Source organism: Zootoca vivipara, chromosome 2 (genome assembly GCF_963506605.1).
Source record: "Zootoca vivipara chromosome 2, rZooViv1.1, whole genome shotgun sequence".
NCBI classification, from domain to species: Eukaryota; Metazoa; Chordata; class Lepidosauria; order Squamata; family Lacertidae; genus Zootoca; species Zootoca vivipara.
The window spans coordinates 81,848,799-81,867,103 of record NC_083277.1 but is presented as its reverse complement, the minus strand read 5'-3'; the positions used below and the strand labels follow the sequence as shown (position 1 = coordinate 81,867,103).

Below are 18,305 nucleotides of genomic sequence, written 5' to 3'. Positions count from 1 at the left end.
CGGAAGAAGGCTTACCTATTGTATGCTTTAGTTTTGGAAGAATTGATCCGCTGATCAAACCTGTATCTCTTAAAATCTTCAGCACCATCTTTAATTGCGATAACTAAAAGCACAGCAACCAAAGGTAGCATTGTGATCTCCCTGTGGAAGACTTCTAGCTGTGGGAACCAGTTGATGATCACCAAGAACAGGAAATAGACATTGGCCAGCCTAAAAAAAAATGGTATCACATTAAAAGAGGTTGATAATTTTACACTTGATTTCCACTTCCTAATTTGGTTCTTTTTGGGTAGTTAACAACAACAGGAAAAGTCTGAAACACTAATTCATGGGTAGGCAAACTTAGGCCCTGGGCCGGATCTGGCCCAATTGCCTTCTAAATCTGGCCCGCAGACAGTCTGGGAATCAGCGTGTTTTTACATGAGTAGAATGTGTCCTTTTATTTAAAATGCATCTCTGGGTTATCTGTGGGGCATAGGAAATTCATTCACCCCCCCCAATATTGCCCAGTCTCCCACAAGGTCTGAGGGACAGTTGACTGGCCCCCTGCTGAAAAAGTTTGCTGACCCCTGCACTACTTGGATCAATCAGCTTCTTAAGATGCCCACCCCATCAAGGGCTGCAAGCTGCTAGGCTTCACTAAAGAATGGTCTGCCAAGGACAAAGGAGATACTTGATCTCCCCATATGAGGACACTCCTTGTTCAACTGAAATAGAAAATTAAGTTGAGACCATGATCTGAAGTATATGTGGGCTAGTAATGTATTCGGTGGGGACGCGGGTGGCACTGTGGGTTAAACCACAGAGCCTAGGGCTTCCCGATCAGAAGGTCGGTGGTTCGAATCCCCGCGACGGGGTGAGCTCCCGTTACTCAGTCCCTGCTCCTGCCAACCTAGCAGTTCGAAAGCACGACAAGCACCCCCACCTAACACTTTTTTGCTTTGCTTTACTGTTCTAGCATTTCTTCCGAATGACTTTCCATCCCTGAAAATATATGCAAACCTTTTTTTATCTATATAGTTGTGGTGTGAATACTAATACCTGTGAAACTGCTCAAAGAGATTTTGAGGTATAAAAGTCAGCAAAGTGTACTTGGTGGTCCGTATCCCATTTCCAGAATAAACTCGACAGACTTTCTCCGATTCCTTTCGAAATCTCTCATTACTGGGAAATACAACTCTCCATTTGTCCAAGACATATTTCTGTGTTTCTTTGTCAGCTGACAACAGAGGTGCTGATTCCAACTGAGTCTGGGAGACCTCTTCTATGGACCACCGAGACTGCCAGCGATACCTAGCAGAGTCTACTGACAGAGCCATTTTCACCTAAGGAATTGCCTGAAAGAAAAACACATAACAAGGGCTGAAAACCAATTCCAGTTCGGGAGCAAGTGCATTTCTTGCTAGTGAAGCTTAAGGGCAGTAAATGAACTTCTCAAGTTAACGTACTGGCTGCCTGAATTTCAAATACTGTACTGTGTTTCCAGAACAAATTGCATAGGCTAACAAGTACAATAAAAAAACAAGTACAATGAAAAAGAGAAAGAACAAACTGTTTAACTGTTTGGAATAAATCACAGTTTTGTTGTTAAAATGCATACAGGGGTTTTTGCAATATCCATACATAGATCATTTCAAACAAACAGAGTGGGAAGGTGATGCCAACATACAGTGAACTGAGTCACAGCAGATGTCGAAATGTTACAATATGAAAACCAGGGGAAAAGATATCTGGCATGCTGTGGAATGAAATATGCATATAGTTGTTTATTAGATCAAAGTCTAATAAACTGCATGCTTCCTCAGTGCTGGAAGTGATCACAAATGATGGAGGGAAGAAACCTAGAAGAAAGCGCAAAGCAGCAAGCAGTTCTAGAATCTAGTTTTAGAGTCTAATTCTAAAATAATAATTTAAAAATCTACTTCAGTTTAAGCACTAAAATCACTTGCAAAATGACTTGTGTGCCAAAAAAACATTGAAATTGCAAGCAAAGGCATGTCCTTTAACCTCTACACCATGTAAGCCAGAGGTTGCCAACCTGGTGCCCACGGGGGCCGTGATGTGCTCGAGGTCTTCCTCTGGTCACTGCGAAGTGTCTGAGCCTCCCAACACACTGCCCCCTAGGTCAGGAAGTGGTGCCGGAGGTTATGTTTTTCTCCCCTGAGAAATAGTAGTCTGTTCCTTAAAAAACTGCTACGCTGAATGTGGAAATGAAAGGGTCTGAAATCACCAGTACCACCAATTCTGAAGACTTGGTGCTGTTTCATTGCTTCCTGCTATTGCCAGGAGTGGCTACTGCTCATTATAACCTAATGGAACATTCATGTTTGGGGAGGTAGTATTGGAAGCTGGAAGCTGAGTCAGAGAGGATAGCCCTACAAGCATTTTGAGGAGCTCAGTCAGGCTACACAAAGCACAGGCACCCTGCTGTCTTGAGAAAGACCAATAAAAACAATGAAAATATCAGGATGCACATCCAAGTGAAATGAATCACTGTTTTGCATTTTAAATTAAACATTCTTGTTTTCCCACCTTTCTAGTCATGAGTCCGAGTAGTATTTGCATTTGCCGCAAAGCTTTTCCCTGAAAAGCACACTCTTTGTCACTAAATCGGAACAAAAGGCAATCCACAGAAAACCAGATTGCTGTTTGATCTGTTCAGTGGTAAACTGCCAGTTTCCCCAGGGAAAAGCGGCAGGGCCAATGGAGCTATGGAAGAGCCCAAAAGAAAAAAGGAAACGAGGGCTATAAATAGACAACAAGTTTTGAAGACCAGATACCAGTCTGCTTCTCTGACGAAATCCGGCTGTACCTGTACTCAAGAGTACTCGCAATGGGTGTCTTAGAAGAGGGTGTTAACCTTGGCACCGGAGTCAAATTCCAATGAAATAATTAGCCAGCCTTCATATACATTCCCTACAATTGTATTTAGATAGCAAACAAGCAAAGGAAGAGCTGAACAATAACTCTTCAGAGGATTCAAGAAGTACCTGCTTGTTGGATGTTATATATTCTTAAAAGGAGACCACAAGGAAAAAGAAAAAGAAAAACACTTGTTCGTTATACCCATTATTCTGTTGTTGTTGTTGTTGTTGTTGTTGTTGTTGTTGTTGTTGTTGTTGTTGTTGTTGTTTTATTACCTGCCCTTCATCCCAAGGTCCCAGGACAGTAATTTAGAACACAGTTTGAAATAGTTTAAAAACATACTTCTTTTTTTGAGAAAAAAGAGTGGGTTTAAAGTGTTAATGAATTTTAGTTTTCTAAAGTTCCCCTTCTGGGTTGTTTGATTTGTGAAGTGTCACACTAAGTTGCCTGCCATAGGTATACTAACTTCAAAGGTTGTCCTTTAACTAAAAGAAATAATTAATTCCCATTTTCACACCCCACTTTCATTAAGTATCTCAGTTACCAGACTGAAACTCTCTCATTAGCTGATTTTGACCACATCAGGCTGGCCAGTGTCCAGCTGTGCTCTATGTCCCAAATCTCTACTGCCTATAAATTAATCAGCCAGGTTATTATAATATGGTCTCAAAGGCCTTAAAGGGATTTTCAATTAGATAATGTTATTACAGCCTTAACTCACCTTGTTCTGAAATTGTTTTCAGTGAATTTTCATCCTGACAAAATTACTTGCATCCCAAAGTGTCCAGTCGGAAGAGACCTTTCACAAGCAGGTATCATCACAAAGCTTCCAGCTAAAGTAATACAAAGGAGACAATTGAGATCCGAATGTGTTATGCAAGGCATTTCCAGAGGCTTGAGGAAATATTAATGATCCAAGGCCCTGGAAAGCCTCTGTTAGAGTAACTGCTTTAATGTAGGTCACAAATTATAATGAAGGGCGCATTATAAGATGGGGTGGAAATAATCAGACTAGTGTGGAGAAGTGGGTAGCACATCCATTGTAACAGGTATGATTTCCAGGCTGTTAAGTTGCCTGCGTCTGCCATGTGTAAAATATAAGCTGGGATTTGCAAAACCATTGGTGAACTATTATTGGTGTCTCTGATACAGCTAGGGGTCTAACTGTATGTTATGTTAAATGTGTCTCAGGAAGTGTTTGATCCCTTTTATGTTATTATTCTCAGTGCTTTTTTTCATGGGGTACACAAGGGTATGCAGTACTGTCAAACCTCGGTTGTCAAATGTAATCTGTTCTGGAAGCCCGTTCAGCTTCCGAAATGCTCAACAACCGAGGTGCAGCTTCTGATTGGTTGCAAGAGCTTCCTGCACTCAAGCGGAAGCCGCATTGGATGTTCGGCTTCTGAAAAACGTTCGGAAACCTGAACATTTGCTTCCGGGTTTATGGCGTTCAGGAGCCGAAGCGTATGATAACGGAGGTGTTTGGGAACTGAGGTTTGACTGCACCTTTTTTTTTCCTAGAAGAAAAGCACTGATTATTATCATTATTATGGCAATTCACTCAAAAAGACTTACAGTACAAGCACAATAGAAAAACTTAAACCAACAGGCATTATACTAAGGATGTAGCAGCAATTTTCATTGGGAACACAGTACATGGGGAAGAGAGGCTTAACCTTTCTCTCTCCTGTCACAAGGCTGAGGTAACACTCCAATCAGAGCACCCCCCTCACCATGAGTCAACTTGACATGAGTCAACAGTGTGGTGCAGCAGCTAAAAAAGCCAATGCAATTCTGGGCTGTATAGCATCTAGATCAAGGGAAGTAATAGTACCACTGTATTCTGCTCTGGTCAGACCTCACCTGGAGTACTGTGTCCAGTTCTGGGTACCACAGTTCAAGAAGGATACTGACAAGCTGGAACGTGTCCAGAGGAGGGCAACCAAAATGGTCAAAGGCCTGGAAACAATGCCTTATGAGGAAAGGCTTAGGGAGCTGGGTATGTTTAGCCTGGAGAAGAGAAGGTTAAGGGGTGATATGATAGCCATGTTCAAATATATAAAAGGATGTCATATAGAAGAGGGTGAAAGGTTTTTTCTGCTGCTCCAGAGAAGCGGACACGGAGCAATGGATTCAAGCTACAAGAAAGAAGATTCCACCTAAACATTAGGAAGAACTTCTTGACAGTAAGAGCTGTTTGACAGTGGAATTTGCTGCCAAGGAGTGTGGTGGAGTCTCCTTCTTTGGAGGTCTTTAAGCAGAGGCTTGACAGCCACCTGTCAGGAATGCTTTGATGGTGTTTCCTGCTTGGCAGGGGGTTGGACTGGATGGCCCTTGTGGTCTCTTCCAACTCTATGATTCTATGATTCTATGAGAGGTAAGAAAAGCAGTGCCACTCTGCCAAGTGCTATTGCCTGCCACTATGATACATGTCCTTGGAAGGACATGTCTTTACATTTTAGGAGCACACTTTAAAAGCTCAAGTGTACACCATAAACAAAACATAAAGTGCAAAGCTGCCTTTATATGATATTTGGCTGAGATAAACTGCCTCAACAAAAATGCCTCGGTAAGAATGTGCTTCTCAAATAAAGAGTTTTAAAATAGCCCATCTTCTCCAGCAGTCAAAGGTGTGTTTCACCAATCACGATTCATTTATGACTTTTGTTGCACTTGTAACATGACTGAAACTCGCACACCTATTCATTATAGCCTGCCCAACATATACAACACTCAATTGGGGATTATTGTAGCCACCTATTAAATGGGCCATTTTTAGGTATTAGGATTCTATTCATACTCAACAGGGAATATTGCTTGCAAACACCTATACAGGTCTGTAGCTTGTCTATATCCAGCTTGTGGCTCTGAAGAAAATACTATATTGCTCCATACAGACCCTTTCTCTTTCCCACTAGCAGCTAAAGAAAACAAAAGCGTTCATGTTAAGCTCAGTTTGCATAATTATTGTGAGCCATGGAATTTCACTTTGTGTGTGTGTGTGTGTGTGTGTGTGTGTGTGTGTGTGTGCACATGCACAGAAAATGGATTGCCTTGAAACAGAATTTGGAGTTTTGCTTCCCTATGCTGATTTTCAGTGTTAAGCATACTCAGAATAGATCCACTGAAATTAATGCCCATAAATTTCAATGGGTCCATTCCAAGTATGACTATCATGGAATATCATGGCTTACAGCTTATACCTGACTACCTGAGTTACTGAATAATTAGCAAAAATACATCTGGCACCTGCAGTGGGAGATGGTGCACAGACTACCAACGTATCAACCGTGTTTCCCCTTTTTAAAGACACCGTCTTATATTTATTTTTCCTCAAATAACAACAACACACGGTGGCTTATTTTAAGGGGATGTCTTATCCGCTGTGCCGCCGATTGGCTGCCGCGGCTGCCGCACCCACTCCCCACCCAGTTGCCGGTTCTGGGCCATGTTGGCGCTGCAGCAGCAGCAGCAGCTATTTCACATTTCAAAAACTCCAAATGACTACATCTTGCCTCCTCCTCCTCCTGCCACGGCCGGCATTGCAGGAACTGGGTCCTGGTGGCTCATGCCCTGGGCGCTCCGTGCGGCGCTGCTTCACGCTTTGTCGGCGCTGCAGCAGTCGCCGCTTCCGGAGGCTGAGCCGACCTGGCAGGCTTCCTCCTCCTGTCGTGGCCGGCGTGCTTGGTCCCGCTGGCTGGCTGGGGCGCTCGGCGGTCTCGCTCCGCATGGCACAAAAGTATGGCTTATTTTCGGGGTATGTCTTATATTTCTCAAATGCTTAAAAATCCTGCTACGGCTTACTTTATGACTATGTCTTAAAACAGGGGAAACAGGGAAGGAAGAAGCTCCTCACCAACAAACCAAGCCATAACAACAACAACAACAACAACAACAACAACAACAACAACAACAACAATTTATTATTTATACCCCACCCATCTGGCTGGGTTTCCCCAGCCCCTCTGGGTGGCTTCCAACAGAATATTAAAATACAATAATCTATTAAACATTAAAAGCTTCCCTAAACAGGGCTGCCTTCAGTTTCTGCTTCTAAGAGGGGAGTGAGCCATTCTAAACTACAGCCAATCTCTGACCAGCTATGGATTTATTTTACAATCTAAATACCCTGCCTACTAGTTTCTTCTATTAGACGTCAAGCTTTCCCGCCTGTACAAATAGCTCTCTTGAAAGCAGTTACATTTATGAACAGTTTGTGTGCTGATCACACTGCCAGCTGTCAGCAGACAAACAATCATTCACACCAAGGGAAGGAAATTGATGCGGAAGAAAAATGGCTCTCAAGCAATGTCCCCATCAATCCAAATAGCGAAAGAACCATAAAGAGTTCCTTGTAACTTAGAGCCTTATTAACGACTCCCCAGCTTTGTTTCTAAATAAACAACTTCCTTAGTTTTATTTGATGACAGACATAAAGAAAATGTACCCTCAGGGGTAGCTTTAGAAACTGTGGCAGTGAGGCTGTGGTGCAAACAGATCCTGATCTAGGAGGGATTTTATTTATTCTAAACACCCATAAACAGTTTCTCCAAGGCTCCAAGGCTTGAAAACCACCCAAGTCTTGTTTTCAGGTCAGAAATAGGACACACTCCTCTCCCCATTTCTCACAGCGCATCACTGCACAGCATGTTTTCCCTAGGCTTTGATTTAAAGTACTATTGCCAGGTGTGTGTGTGGTTTTAAGTTTGGCATGTTATAAGTTGCTTTGGGCACAGTCTGGGGAGAAAGTGGCACATGAATAAATGGATGATTATGAAAACCCATGCCCACTTTCACAGTTACCATTGCATAAATTACAACAGAGCAGGGCAAGTTATCAGCAGAACTAGGTTGGGCCAATTGGGCAGACACCTAGGTAGAAATGCAAAGTGGGCTTTCCAAAACTGTGTACAGTGGTACCTCTGGTTATGAACTTAATCCGTTCTGGAGGTCCGTTCTTAACCTGAAACCGTTCTTAACCTGAGGTACCACTTTAGCTAATGGGGCCTCCCACTGCTGCTGTGCCGGCAGCGCGCGACTTCTCTTCTCATCCTGAGGTCAAGTTCTTAACCCGAGGTACTACTTCTGGGTTAGCGGAGTCTGTAACCTGAGGTGTTTGTAACCCGAGGTGTTTGTAACCCGAGGTACCACTGTAATACATTTAATTCATACAGATAAATGGATGAAGACAAAAAGGGAAATCCAGGCCACTTCCATCGTTACTGTTGCAGTAATCACAACAGAGCAGGGCGAACTGCCAATAGCATAACGAGCAGGGCTGTCTTAAGCGCCCCTGGCGCCGTGGAACGACGGATCCCTCCGGTGCCCCCCCCGCCCTGTTTCCCAGCGCGGTGGGCAGGCAGGCGGGCGCAGCGCGGCACCGCGGCGGGCGGGCAGGCACAGCGCGGTTGTCGAACCGCCTGGCGGGCCGTGGCCGTGGTGCCCTGCGCCACCGGGGGTCTACCTAGAGCCGGCCCTGATAACGAGGGTGGGCCAGCTGCACACACCTTAGATGAAGATGCAAATGGGCTTCCCAAGGTCATATAAGGTACTGATAGTTGTTAAAATAATGCGAAGCACAGGTGGTAGATTAAATTGCCAGATATCAGCTTGGTGAGATGCTTATGAGAGCAGCGTGTCAAGCAGAGAAGTGTCTTTTATTCTCTTTATACCTGTATCCTAACACAGTAAACCACATTTAGTAGCTCAGTCTTGCTGGCACGGAAGGTGCCAGAGTGCCTTAACAACTAATCCTTCTTTCCAGGGAACTTTGAGAATTGTAGCTCTGTGAGGGGAATAGGAGTTGCCTAACAACTCTCAGCATCCTTAACAAACTGCAGTTCCCAGGATTCTGGTCTGATTCTCTTTCAAGTGCTGGGATACTGTTTTAAATACATAGTGCAGATTGGGCCTATAACATGTGGGCAGGTGAAGAGAGAAGGCCTAGGGCTAATGTCCCCAATGAAAGCCTCCCCCAGCCCCTGTGAAGCCTTTGTTTGCGTCTTTATATGTTTTTGTTTTCCCCTGCCCTCAAGGGGTGGATTGGTAAGTTCCACACTCTCTTCTATTTATGTTCATCATCCTTCTCCAATGTCCCCACCCCCTCCTCTTGGGGGTGGTGTTTTCCCCCACTCTTCCTGGGGAGTCAGTATTTGTTTTCCCAGCCCTAATTTCTGGAGTCAGTGGTATGTGTGTGTTTGTTTTTCTTCCTTCTGGCTTGCCTCCCTTCCTTTTAGTGTTCAAGAAACACACATATGCAGTGTGTAAGCAAGCAGGGGATACTCCCAGGAAATTGTGACTGGGGGTGTCCCCCATCGCAGCTATTTTGTGGTAGTACTTATGGCACTTTTGAAAATTCCAGCAGTATCCATGGCTCAGAAAACTTGGGGACACCTGGCCAATGGTTTGGTTTTTTTTAAAAGCACCATGGTTGGCATTGTGAAGAAACTTACTCAAGATATTGCTACTTTCCCACCATAAGAATGCCCCCAAAGAATTGCCACAAATAACAGCATTGTTGGGGGCCATTTTGCCTCAGTTTAAATAACTAGTTCCATCACTGCAGACAGATATAGCAGGACTAAAGAAAACATGGCCATAAGGTTGTGAGAATAATTCATACCAATCCAAAGTCACCTCTGTAAATTTCTGCTTTTGCTGTGGTAAGCATTTCCATGTTTGTAAACCACTGAACTTCAAAGTTCGCTGCAGGGGATGCTACAGGGTGTTCCTTGTTTCAATGTGTAACATGATGGAAGATGGTGCTCTGGATCCAAACATAGCAAACCATACCAAAAAGGATACCCTAGACAATAGAGAACCTTCCCAACATACAAATCGTGCCGTTTCATCATGCCTACCAGCTTTACATGTAACTGGAATAAAAGTCAATATGGATATTTGGTCACAGATGCTTGAATTTAAATAAATTGTGCAATAGTCATTCTGCCAATCTAGTTGGACCATATGCATTACTCATTCTATGGGCTTCCATTCTGTTTTTACATGCTTCAAGAATCATAGTTGTTTCCAACTATGTGCGTTTTGTTATGGCGTTGTAAAGTTGTCCTAGTTTGAAGAGTGTATGAATTTCTATTTTTAACTCACTGTAACTTTCCATAAAATGCAGAGCAATCCTGTCCATGATTATTCAGAAGTGTTCAATGGCACTTACTTCCATTAAATAATGAAATCATGTACTTTACAAAGGATTGCAAAAGCTTTTCACATGGGATATCAAGACTATTCTCTATAGGTAGGGCCTGATATGTCCCTTGCATTTCCCTCCTTATCTCTGTCTCCTTCAAAAGATGAGGGGTGTGCTTTCTATTTTACTTTTTAGCCCCCCCCCAAAATTATGGTGCTGGAGGAGACTCTTGAGAGTCCCATGGACTGCAAGAAGATCAAATCTATCCATTCTTAAGGAAATCAGCCCTGAGTGCTCCCTGGAAGGACAGATCGTGAAGCTCAGGCTCCAATACTTTGGCCACCTCATGAGAAGAGAAGAATCCTTGGAAAAGACCTTGATGTTGGGAAAGATGGAGGGCACCAGGAGAAGGGGACGACAGAGGACGAGATGGTTGGACAGTGTTCTCGAAGCTACGAACATGAGTTTGACCAAACTGAGGGAGGCAGTGGAAGACAGGAGTGCCTGGCGTGCTATGGTCCATGGGGTCACGAAGAGTCGGACACGACTAAACGACTAAACAACAACAGCTCCCCCCAAAAAACTTACCCAAACCTCAGAAAGAGACAAAGCATATATATCAAAAGATTGGTATGTTTGACTCTATGGGATCTGATCTAGGGCTATCGCTGCAGACATTTCAAAAAGGTGCTTTAAAAAAATGGTTGGGTAGATTAACCCTCATAAATAACTGAAAGGAGCAATTAATATGGTTAACCTGACTACAGTCATCCATGTCCTGCTAACCTCCAGGTTAAAGGTAAAGGTAAAGGGACCCCTGACCATTAGGTCCAGTTGTGACCGACTCTGGGGTTGCGCGCTCATCTCGCATTATTGGCCAAGGGAGCCGGCATATAGCTTCCAGGTCATGTGGCCAGCATGACAAAGCCGCTTCTGGCAAACCAGAGCAGCACATGGAAACGCCGTTTACCTTCCCGCTGTAGTGGTTCCTATTTATCTACTTGCATTTTTACGTGCTTTCGAATTGCTAGGTTGGCAGGAGCTGGGACCAAGCAACGGGAGCTCACCCCGTCACAGGGATTTGAACCGCCGACCTTCTGATCAGCAAGCCCTAGGCTCAGTGGTTTAACCACAGCGCCACCTGGTTAGACTACTGCAATGCACTGCACATGGAGCTTCCATTGAAGATTGTAATTAGTTCACATCATAGCTTATAGGCTAGCAGCTGGGACTGAATATTGGGAACAGATCTTGCCACTATCATCCAGTCTGTTTCTGAGTTTCATAACTGAGTATGAAAAAGAAGCACCCAAGAGAAGAAACTATATAAATGCTGTGATGTGACATATGCTGTAGGCCACTAACCTATATGGTTTTTCCAAGACAGATGTTTCGTTCCTGCCAACACAGAGCTGCTTAACTGAGGGTGCTTCTAGACTGTTGCTATTTTGTGTGGGAGATTGAATCATATTCCTGCAAATTCAGTTTGCACAATTAAATTTGGCACTATTTGTGCAACAAAATCACTTCAGCCGCCCTTGGACATTTTGCAGTAAGGAAAATGATGGAGAAAATGTACTGGAAAGTGTGAGATAACAACTGCTTGATGCAACATTGTGTAACCTCCCTGCAAAGAAATCAGCATGGATGTTCCATAAACAACTAGCGTTGCAGATAATTTGTCCACAGAATTGTGCAAACAAATCATGATGAATGCTCAAAAGCTGGTTGTCTGGAAGCAACCTGAGATTTTCTGTCTTGCCAGTGAGGCTTGGGAACTGTCAATCAAAGGCAGGGTTGTTGAAGGAGGAGGGGAACTATCCAGACAAGGGGTGAGAAGTAGAGCACAAGACTAGGAGCTGGACAGAAGGGGGTGTTTCACTAGCAGCATCTGGGCACCAAAATTTTCTATCTGCCCTGTCTCACCAGTTTCTTGAACACCAGTGGGATCCTTGTTCCAAGTATCATCAAGTTCATAATTCATTGTTCTAAACAGGACACAGTTTGAACTCATCGTAACCTCTAATTGTAGAGACCAGAGAGGGCTGTAGCTAAGGTGTGCAACTAGTCATGGGTGCATGATGGCCTCAAACCAACCTTAGTCCCAGTATGTGCCTGGGTTTGTCTCATCTGTTGTGGGATCAGGCATCAGTGGTCTTACTCGTAACTACAGTAAAGAAAGTCAAGGTAAATCTTCATAGGTACAGTCTTCAATTCTACTTCAATATTATGAGCTACATCATCCCTCAGATATAAGGACTTAGCAAGAATAAAGTAGCCTGGTTTAAAATGAAGTGCTCTTGTCAAGAGGATGACCCCACAAAAGTGGAAGGCCTGGATGCAACCAGATAGAGATAGCTGATCTCATGAACTATTGACCCCTGCAGCCAATGAGAAAGTGACATATAAAAAGAGAAAATCTATGTGGTAGGGCTTTCTTGACCTGTCTGGGGATTGAAAAGGCATGTGGAATATCTGATTAGCTTGGAAAGTTGTCAATGACTTTAAGGAAAGAACTCCCTGCCCCCCCTCCCCTCACTGCTTTTTATTTCGTTTTGCTCTTTTAATCTTTTTGTTAATGTAGTTAAGAATGTCTTATGTGATTTGGGCATCTTGAAGTTTGGGGTCTTGGGACAATGGAAAGATATTCAAGACTGGGAGCTGCAGTTTTGTGGGGAAGGGTTAGATGAGCAGAGGAAGTGAACAACAGCATTCACCCCTGACAAAATGTTTCAGAATATGAGTCCTTTTATTGTATTGTATTTTTTTTAAAAAAATACTTCAGATTTTAAAAACTGAATAAAAGAAGAAGGATGTGCATGTCAATGGCGATCAGCTGTGAACTCCCTGATCAGAGGCAATATACCTCTGAGTAACAGATGGTGGGAAGGAACGCACAACAAGAGATAGTCTGTTTCCACACTGGCTGTCTACAGTTGGCAAACCAATGGTCCTTGACCTGACCTGACTTGATAGCTCTTTTTATATTTTTAATCCTGGATTTGATAAATGTAAATATGCATTTCTAAACAATACTCCTGCTGAAGTTTATTAATTAAGGAAGGCACTAACCTTTACCACCACTAAATGCAAAATGCCCCTTAGCATCAACAATAAAGATGCCAATAGGTTGACTTTCCATGCTTCCCCTGTGCACACGCCTCTCAGTTAAGAAGACCCCGAGGGATCCTTATGCAGCTGTAAGGGCTCCAGCAGGCTGACAGAGTACTTTCCCCTCTCATTTCTCATCAGCATTCACATCAGTGCTTTTGGCTAATAGACAGGCTTCTGCTTCCAGATACACAGCTAAAGATGAGCATTCGTGCCAACTGAATTAGACCTTTCAACCAGAGACGCTTGGAATCGGTACTCTTCACACATCACAGGCCATCTGAAACCTTCTGCTCATGCTGTTTCGCTACAGCTACCACATCCCATGCTCACAGAGAACAAGAACATGGGCAATAATATAGGAGGAGAAGCAGCCATGGGCTGTTCTTTTTGCCAGGCTTATATTAAATAATGCATGCTCATCCAAGAAGCATATTTTGGCATATCCAGAGAGCCTGCTTCGAAAGATACACTGCAAAATTTGATTAAAAAATATTGTTGCTTGCTTTACTGTAATTGGGGTTGTGTGTGTGTGTGTGTGTGTGTGTGTGTGTGTGTGTGTGTGTATTGTGGACATGAAATCCGCAGAAAATGTAAACCAAATGATTACTTTTTCCTATCAATTCTGGGGACAGAATTGTTTCTTCTTCTTCTTCTTCTTCTTCTTCTTCTTCTTCTTCTTCTTCTTCTTCTTCTTCTTCTTCTTCAGTTCACTCCATTATATTGAGATGTTCTTGAGATTACACACTGTTGTAGCTTCTGAAAGTGAAAGACAATTTCCATTACAGATGAAAAGTCAATTTCAGTTAGAGTTGAGCTGAAATGAGGATGGAGGGGGTGCTTTTGGTTTTGAAGAGTTCCCAATGTGTATAACCTTTATGTCCCATTGCAAAAGGGAGTGCAAGTGTGCAGCTACAAGACACAAAGCATTGGGTCAGCTGGTCCAAAACAGAGAGGGCTGATCTTTTAGAACAGGGAAAGGGGGCCATTTCTCTTCCCTCCCTCCCTCCCATATGATTTCCCTCTGCATGATGTTACTCTGCATCCAAATCTGATTGGCTATGTGTTGTCATCACATCAACCATGTGGGCCTGGATTGGCTGGGAATGAAATAAAGGTGGGAGGCAATGGCACCAGAGTAGCAGTGAGGTGGGAAACCAAGTGTCTATAAACAGAAATGAGGCAGGACTAAGGGTTAGGGGCAGGTTGTGTAACTGCTGCACATTATGGCCAAGGACAACTCTTAACATTCCAAATGTTGCAGGCAGGATTCAAATCTGGCTGCTTTTGGTCAGTTTTACTTTACCCCCCCCTCGATACATTTCTGTTTTGCTCTTTGCCAATGGCATATTCACAAACTTTCTCGGTGGTGTTAATGCTTGAATTATATGCTTGGCTTGTGGCTATACTTCTGGCAGGCTTCTCTACTGTTTGGATAGCTTCATAGTCTGTGTGCCAGCCAGACATCATAATCCTGCATAATTTGTGATAACCAGGTGGCAAACTTTCAATCTAAGCCATGTACAAGTGGAGGTGTTGCATGTGCAGGCCGCCTCATTCTTTCAGTCGAGGCAGCAGATTCAGCCATGGGTGCAAAGCAATGTTATTGTAGATCTCCCATCCCCAAAGAAATGAATGAGAAAGCCATTACAGGGACAGAGGCTTCTGTTCCTTGTTTGAACCTGAATGCTTTTCTTCAGTATAAGGATATTATTCAAATGCTGTCCATCTATGAATAGGCAAGGTTCTACTTGGGCATGCAATTTCCCCATGCGGTTAGACTAACATGAGGAAGAGTGCAGATGTGCTGTCCAGTCCCACCCCTTCCAACTCTCCCTTGTGTGGAAGGGCTAATGCTTGCAACATGCAATTTAGGCTCCTGATCATGCATGATTCTACGTAAATCACATTGCGGTGGGTTCTCAATGTATAACAGGCTTCCTGCTGAAGACATTTGCCTTCCAATTTGTGGAGGCTGGTGGGGCAGGGTGACAGGGATGTTGACAGAGGAGGCAGAGAAAGACAGCATCTCTCCACTCTTTTCACCGTATGAAGAATCACCCTTCCTTTCCAAAAGGAACAGAAATCTTTCCAGCCTAATTTGGGGGGGGGGTCTCCTGGATATTCATTATCTTCCATGCTGTTTGTGGATGGCTCTGCTTTGCTCCCAAAGCAACTAGCACAGGGCTAGAGCTGCCCGTTTCGCTATTACAGGGAATAAAGATCACTCATGGTTTTATCACTTAAAACCTCCATTTCCCGGTTTTGCAGTGTGTTTGGTATAGCAACTGTAGGCTGTAATAATATAAATAAGACAAAGGCAATTATATTGCAATAATGTTTTAAAAAGCTTGATGAGTTCACTGTGGCAAATGACTTGGACTCTGTTGTCCTGACAAATTTAGTCGAGAGAACGCTGGGGAATGAGGATGTAAAAAATATTTGACCAAAAGAGGGCAGAGGCGCATTGTACAGAGTGATGAAATGCAGAGACACGTAATCAGCCTAGTTACTTGGGTTTTTATTGCAGCACCTGGAGCACATAGGAATTTTTGAATGTATTTTTTACTTTTGCACCAGAAAATATGACACAAATAGTTGGTTCATTGGGTTTCAACAGTTATGGTAGTTTGTAGCGAATTACTGCTGGCACCATAGTTTGGAACACACACACACACACACACACACACACGAATAAAGAAAGTATTAAAACATATAGTATGAAGGGGGGAAGGGATCTGTTCTGTATGGTAACAGAATCCTGTCATCTTGTACGTGCATAATCATATCCCATGTACATGATTCCCCCCTAAAATACCAATACTGCTAGAGAACAATGTGTTAACATGGCTGTAGCCTTCATCCCAGAAAATGTTACTTTCTTTTATCAGGGTTTTAGGGTTACACACATTTTGAACTTGTCAGCCTTGACAAAATTCTTTTTATTATCTGCTTATGTTGGGATGGGGACTCCATTTTCATTCCTGATACTATTTAGATGATAATGTGCGTGTGGCGGGTGGAAGAAACTGTTCTTAGCATCTTTTTATAACTCATTTGCATCAGTCTAGTAATAGTAGACTATGTGTGGAAAAACGAAGTCCCCAAGTTGATCATTCTTCCAGATATGGATCTGTTTGCTTAGACACTTCACTGCTTCTGCTCTATTCAGCACACTGCTGTATAATGAACATGCTGCAAAAGATGGAGAGACCTATTTAGATAGCCATATAAATGAATCAAGTCCCATGTATGGATTATGGGACCAGGTTTGGCATTGGGAAAACATGGAAACTGTGCAGCTGTAGAACACATCCTGAAATCATGTTCATTACCTAGATGGTTTTAACACATGGCTGTACACTAGACCTGTGTTCTTTCCTTGGCTTTTACCTGCACTTGTACCTCCTTTCCTTCCAGCAACACAAGGAAGGATAAAGTGGACCTCCTTCTTGCTGGTTCTTTACCTCTATCAAGTCAAACATCTTTTAATGGCCTACTGAATATTACTGATGCACCTTCAGACATTTCAGCAGGGCAATTGCAGAGATGTCAGGATTTATGGGGAAAGACATACAGACCTAAGCACTGTTAGAGTACTGGAAATATTTTGCATTGTACTGTATTGCCTGTGAATTCATGGGCAGCAGTGTCTCCAGTGTCAGCCATTTTGCAATGGCAATGAGTCTGGAAATCAGACTCAGATCTCAAATGTCATCTAGGGTCTACAGCAGGCATCCCCAAACTTCGGCCCTCCAGATGTTTTGGACTACAATTCCCATCATCCCTGACCTCTGGTCCTGTTAGCTAGGGATCATGGGAGTTGTAGGCCAAAACATCTGGAGGGCCGCAGTTTGAGGATGCCTGGTCTACAGAAATGGGCTTTTATTGTATTTTATGCCGAAAACGTTTAATTAAAAAATGGTTATTAAAAAACAAATATGTTAAGGTGCTAATTGCATGCATAATCTGTAGTAAAACTGAAAGAGAGTAAGAGACATGGAAGTATAGTCTCTGATAGGATGGACAGATGCCGAAAAGCGCAGGGCTGGGGCACCTTTAATAGCTGCATCAAAGTGGGAATTTCAGCAGGTGTAGTTTGTCATGCAAGTTATAGCTGCTGAAATTTCCTTATCTACAAGACTATTAAAGGCATAGGAGGCCCATCCTCTTTTGCCACCCGTTTTCTAGGAGAATGCTGCTTCCGTGATTTGCACTTGGTAGCCTTGATGCTTACATCACTTAGAGTTAATGGTAGACTTTGCAAGAAGTGCAAAGGCCAAATAGGTGAGTTTGCTTCCTTATTGAAAAAGTGGAATGAAACAATAGAAACAAAGAGCTTGATGGGAAGATGTAAAGAGCGCATTTGTTTGCTGAGGACATACCTGGTTTTCAGTTTAAGCTTCTGTTTAGCCAAGTGGCCCATATCTGCTTGGCTGCTGTGAAACCCTGCTATCCTGTCACCTTTCTCCTCAGAACATGATGATATTCCCAAAGCTTGCTGCCTCTGATGTTGACACAGAATCCTGTAATCTGATGCCCATGTCTAACACCAGAGGTGTGTCACTGCTATACCTCCTGCTGGCTATAATTTGTCTGCTTCTGTTGCCTGTTGCTAGTAGCACACTCCAGGAAACAGGGCAAAGAAGGAAGCAGGGGTTAAGAGCTGCTACTGCATCTGCAATGGCCAAGCAAGCAAGCAAGCAAGCAAGCAAGCAAAAATAAAATAAAAGCACAACCAGTGGTCAGGTTTGTTGTTGAAGACAGGTAACTGGTGGATGGTGTGACCTCGATTGTCAACAAACGAGGCTTAGCAACAACAGATGTCAGTGAAGCCAGGCCATATGTTGTTACACAATTGCTTTGGAAGCTGACACAGTTCCAATTACAATACATCCCCATGGAGATGGGTTCTGCTAATGATTAATGACTCTTGATCTCTTGAGCTGTTTCTACAAGAGCACTAATATTTGACATAAAAGCACAGAACTCTGCTTTCAGAGTTGCTGCATGTGTCTGCTGGCCACCACTTGTTGTTCGGGGACCTATCCCTTTAGTAAACACAAGGAAGGGTGAAGGATATGGGAAAATTTTTTTTGTATGTAAGTAGAAGTCCATGTAGGTATAGCAAGAGTATAAACAGATAGCCACTGCTTGGCTGGCAGTGAGCAAGGGACAGGCA

The 18,305-nt window shown here is 43.3% G+C and overlaps 1 protein-coding gene across 3 annotated transcripts in view; it reads right to left on the bottom strand.

Annotated features, from left to right (window-relative positions):
• Positions 1-18,305, bottom strand: part of ATP10B (ATPase phospholipid transporting 10B (putative)) — a 120,808-nt gene that overhangs the window by 54,863 nt on the left and 47,640 nt on the right. The window contains exons 2-5 of one of the 3 annotated variants that reach the window (XM_035104946.2): positions 13,734-13,882; positions 3,587-3,698; positions 1,042-1,337; positions 16-210 (exon numbers count right to left, since the gene is read on the bottom strand). In XM_035104946.2, the coding sequence (XP_034960837.1) occupies positions 16-210; positions 1,042-1,319 (473 nt within the window). In that variant the 5' untranslated portion in view covers positions 1,320-1,337; positions 3,587-3,698; positions 13,734-13,882. Of the gene's footprint in view, positions 1-15; positions 211-1,041; positions 1,338-3,586; positions 3,699-13,733; positions 13,883-18,305 lie in introns of those variants that run through there. The other 2 variants (XM_060271741.1, XM_035104944.2) reach the window with 2 other exon arrangements.